Genomic DNA, 4,939 nt, shown 5'->3' on the forward strand with positions numbered 1-4,939 from the left:
TTTCGTGTGAAAATATGATTAATTTTTTTATTTGATCATAGGAATCATCTTCCTCAGTTGTAAATGAAATTATTTTTGCATAATCAAAGGTCGGTTCTATAAAAATTAAGGCCCATTCAGTTTATCTACTAGAAATACAAAAAAGATAGAAACAAAATAAACACCAAAAATCAAGGCCATGTTTGGGATTGCTTCCTAACATAGTTTTTTTTTGTTGCATTTGAACTAAAATAGAGATTCATTTGAACTAAAATAGTGTATAGGTTTTCCATTTCTTTTTACCTAATTTACTTTTCTATTATTTGTGCAGGCAAAGCAAGTTCATCCTGATAAAAATCCGAGTGACCCTTTGGCAATTGAATGATCTCAGGTAAGTTCACTTCTTTGTCATTCATTCATCATCTTCTTCTTAATACTCTACTCTCCTTCATTCATCCCAAAGCCAAGTGGAGGACCAAGTATTCTTAAGTAATCATGCAAATTTCAGACCGAATAATGAACTTAGAAAGAGTTTCATTTTGTTATCATGCTTTAAACTAGACATTTCAACTCTAGTAAGGTCTATTTTACCATAAGGGGTAACTTGTCATTAATTTAACTATCATAAATAGTCATAATCAATCTTAGATTAAGTTAATTTAACTATCACATTTCAAGACTGAATAATGACTTTACTAAATCATTCCCCTTACTTTGCTATCATGTAGACTTATAATGAAGAGTGGCAAAGACTTAGAAGATGGGCTGCAACTTATGTAGCTATGTATGCTGCATATGCAGCAATTCTTGTTTCGGTTTATCATCGCTCAAACTATTTGGAGAGATCAATCTCTAATGAAAGAGATTATGAACGGCATGCTTTGATGGAAAGACTTACACTAATGGATAATGAAGATTGTTATAATCAACTATGTATGGGGAAGGATGCATTCGCAAGACTAGTAAACATTCTTCGGGAAACAGGTCATCTTAGAAATAGTGCACATAGTAATGTTGAAGAACAAGTTGCCAAATTCCTTCACATTGTTGGTCATAATTTAAGGAATAGAACTATGAAATTTTATTTCAAGCGTTCTAGTGAAACTGTTAGTCGTCACTTTCATCAAGTTCTTAGAGTTATAATATCTTTAGATGATGTCTTCTTAAAGCAGCCTGATGGATTAAAGTGCCCTCAAGAAATCAAGGACAATACCAAATTTTGGCCCTACTTTAAGGTAAACTTACTTATCTAATAAACATCATTAGAATATTATTTATATTTTAAAATAAACTAATAATTTTATTTCTTTATAGGATTGCATAGGGGCGATTGATGGGTCACATTTTTGTGTAAAAGTGTCAAATGATGTTGTACAAAGGTATCGAGGGCGAAAGTACTATCCAACACAAAATGTTTTAGCAGCATGTTCCTTTGACTTGAAGTTCACATATGTTTTACCTGGTTGGGAAAGATCTGCGTCAGACTCGAGAATCCTAGATAATGCATTAATGAGAGATTTTGATAAATTGATTGTTTCACAAGGTGATTATTGGTGATTAGATAATAATTTATTAGCTCAAGTGACTATAACTAATAATAAATATCCTTTGTCTATGCTTCTTAGGTAAATATTATTTGGCCGATGCGGGTTTTCAGCTAAAAACTAGATTTCTTACCCCATATAGAAGCACTCGTTACCATTTAAAAGAGTATAGTGTTCATCAACCAGAAAATGCTAGAAAGGTTTTCAACCTTCGACACTCGTCCTTGAGAAATGCAATTGAAAGGGCATTTGTTGTTTTGAAGAAAAGGTTTCCAATAATAGCTAGTGGGACGGAGCCACATTACCCTATTGACACACAATCTGATATTATACTAGCATGTTGTATCCTCCATAACTATCTCATGGGTGTTGATCCAAATGAAAGATTAATAGTAGAGGTCGATAGAGAGCTTTTCAGCGAAGAAGCAGAGTTTGAATCAATGGTCTTGAGTTTAGCTGAAAAATGCAACGAATGAGAAATCTTAAGGGAGAAAATAGCCATGGATATGTGGAAAGATTACAATAGAAACAGTTGATAAGTCCTTTTATTTTATAGTTCTTTTCTTGTATAGTTTTTTGTGTTTCATATTAAGTACGATGATTGTATTTAGAACTATAACTCCTCTAGTTAAAATCACACTTTGAATGAGTTACAATGAAGTTATTATTATATATCCTCCTCTTGACTTTTCATTTTAAACATATATATATGTATTATTATTTCAGATGGAACATAGTGAAGGCTTTGAAGTACACAAAAGTGTAAGTGAAAAAAGAAACTTGATTTGGATTGATGAAATGGACAACTTTTTGGTTGATCGATTAATGGAGCAAATGCATAAAGGGCAAAAGACAGGAGGAGTCTTTACCAAGACAGCTTATGCAATGTTTGCGCGAGTAATTGGGGAAAATTTTGAATTGAGTTGTAACTCTGAGCACATAAAAAATAGAATGAAAATTTAAAAAAAAAAAACTTTTATGCTAGTCAAGAAGTTTTACAAAATGCTAGTGGATTTGGTTTCAATGAATCAACTCAAATGATCAAAGCTACCATGGAAGTATGGACTACTTACACTAAGGTGAGTTAATTATTATTTTTGAGTTATTAGAAATAAAAATTTTGCATGTAATGTAGAGTTATAAATTTCTAATAGACATTATGGAACTCGAGTTTTGTTAATATTTGTTTTTTCTGATGTTAAAAGGCACACCCAGGAGCATCTCAGCTCAGACACAAACCTATTAGAAATTATGATAAGTTGTCCATTCTTCTTGAAAAAGATCAAGCAATAGGAAGTCTTGCTGCAGGTGGTTGGAATCCTTGCTACAGTCTTCTTTACCTTGTCTTGAGGAACTAATTCTGGGTGGAGTTCATGAGGAGACACTATGGCAAATAATTTTGGTATCTTCTTCATTGAAGTCTTTGCTTCATTGAAGTCTCTACATATTTTGCGCATAAATGATCTAGTATCTATGCCAGATGATCGACTACAACACCTCCCTTCTCTCAAGTCTTTGGAAATTAGGTATTGTGATGGACTAATGTCTCTGTTTCAAGGGATTCAACATCTCGGCGCCCTTGAGGAGTTACGAATTTATCACTGCATCCAGCTCAACTTGTCAGATAAAGAGGATGATGATGGTGGCTTGCAATTTCAAGGCCTTAGAAGCTTGCGTAAACTATTTATTACAGGAATTCCAAAACTGGTGTCTCTTCCAAAGGGGCTTCAACATGTTAACACACTGGAAACTCTCTCAATTGCTGATTGTGATGATTTCACCACTTTACCAGACTGGATAAGCAGCCTAACTTCCCTTTCAAAGCTAAAGATTTTGTGGTGCCCTAGATTCAAGCTTGAAGATCGGTCCAAGATTGCTCATATTCCAACAATTAACATCTTCTAAGATATATGTCAGGTCTGAAATGCCAACCATTATTCTCATTTTTTATGGCTTCATTTTTATTAATTTACAATCAATTTTCTCTATTTACAATCATATTTTCGTAAATTCCCATAATTATTTTATTCATTTTCACACTTTATTTGTTTGATAACATGTTTTGATCTATAGAATTTCAAATTTTTGTATTTTTAAATAAACTATTAATTAATTATGTTTTACTTTGAAAATTTTACATTTACTCTAACCTTTGTGTTTGGTACTTTAAAATTTTGAGGGAAAATATGAGGTCAAGAAAGGAGTTATTTGATTAAAAGGGTCCATGAAAACCCAATTTTTGAAATTTTTTATATAAAAATTAAATAATTTAAAAATACATAAGTTTCTAACTAATTTTAATTAAATTTTATTTGCTTTTTTATTTTGATGATAAACCAAACATGATAAAATCATTTTTCTTAACATTAATTTTCCTCTCATTAGTACCCTCATGAAACCAAACATAGGATTAAAGTTTTAATTGGTGAATCACTACAAGAAAATGTACTTTTCGTGACAAAAATTTAGGGGCGAATTCTAATTTTGTCGCTAAAAGTAACTTTTACCGATGAAATTTTAGATGTTGTCAATAATGCCAATTTTCTACAAACTTTTCCTAACGAATTTGAAATTTTTGTCGGTAAAAGAAGTGGCGGGAAAATTTGGAGCTTTTTTTTTGGCGCAAACACTTTTGTGACAAAAATAAACTATTTCCCTACGAAAATATTTATCACTAATTATAATTTTTGGTGATGAAAATAATTTCCTCACTAAAAGTTACAACCTTTTATCTATTTTTGCTTACAAAATGGTTTCGTCGGTAATTATATTATTTCTTGACAAATTGAGTAATTTTGTCACCAAATAATGTTATTAAATTGTGATATTAATAAAGAATATTAATAAATAAGTAGATTATTTATACTATGAAATAATACAATATATATTTGTTGACACTTAATATTTATACTATAATATTTTATTTATATAAATAATAATAAAAATTAAGGATCCACAAAATTAAATACTAGAATGTAGATTTATTTAAATTTAAATGTTCTATTATGTAATAATAGTATTGTTATGAAATAACAAAAATGTAAATTATTTAAGCAATTAATATTTATAGTGTAATATGTTATTTATATTTATATATATATATAATAATAACAATAGATAATCCAAGATATGTAAGATTACATCCTATGATATAAATTTATTTAAATTTCAATATTATTATATGGTGCTACACATACATAAATACTACTAAATGATTTTTATTATATTAGGTAAAAATTATCCATACAAGTCCAATGTAGTATTAAATTTATGTTAGCTATGAATAAGTAAATTTATTCAAAATCATACCTTATCCACTCAAGAAGTAAATTTATACTAACATTTAGTTACCTAGTTTAAATTAATAGATTTTTTTTTTAATTATTACTTGGTTTTTAAATAATTGGTCAGAATTA

At 29.6% G+C, this 4,939-nt stretch overlaps 1 protein-coding gene across 1 annotated transcript; it reads left to right on the forward strand.

The window, feature by feature from the left end:
• The first annotated feature begins 761 nt into the window (after positions 1-761).
• Positions 762-1,999, forward strand: LOC117927864 (putative nuclease HARBI1). The gene is made up of 3 exons (XM_034847561.1): positions 762-1,214; positions 1,294-1,522; positions 1,605-1,999. The coding sequence occupies exons 1-3, from the start codon at positions 762-764 to the stop codon at positions 1,997-1,999; spliced, it is 1,077 nt and encodes a 358-aa protein (XP_034703452.1).
• The last annotated feature ends 2,940 nt before the right edge of the window (positions 2,000-4,939 follow it).

The sequence above is a fragment of the Vitis riparia genome, chromosome 13 (genome assembly GCF_004353265.1).
Source record: "Vitis riparia cultivar Riparia Gloire de Montpellier isolate 1030 chromosome 13, EGFV_Vit.rip_1.0, whole genome shotgun sequence".
Classification (NCBI taxonomy): domain Eukaryota; kingdom Viridiplantae; phylum Streptophyta; class Magnoliopsida; order Vitales; family Vitaceae; genus Vitis; species Vitis riparia.

What these genes read in the sequence shown, in the direction of transcription:
- LOC117927864 (XM_034847561.1), top strand. Translation starts at nt 762, where the DNA reads ATGTATGCTGCATATGCAGCAATTCTTGTTTCGGTTTATCATCGCTCA. An exon ending in AATTTTGGCCCTACTTTAAG is followed by an intron (nt 1,215 to 1,293) that starts GTAAACTTACTT and finishes ATTTCTTTATAG; the next exon opens with GATTGCATAGGGGCGATTGA. An exon ending in TAAATTGATTGTTTCACAAG is followed by an intron (nt 1,523 to 1,604) that starts GTGATTATTGGT and finishes TATGCTTCTTAG; the next exon opens with GTAAATATTATTTGGCCGAT.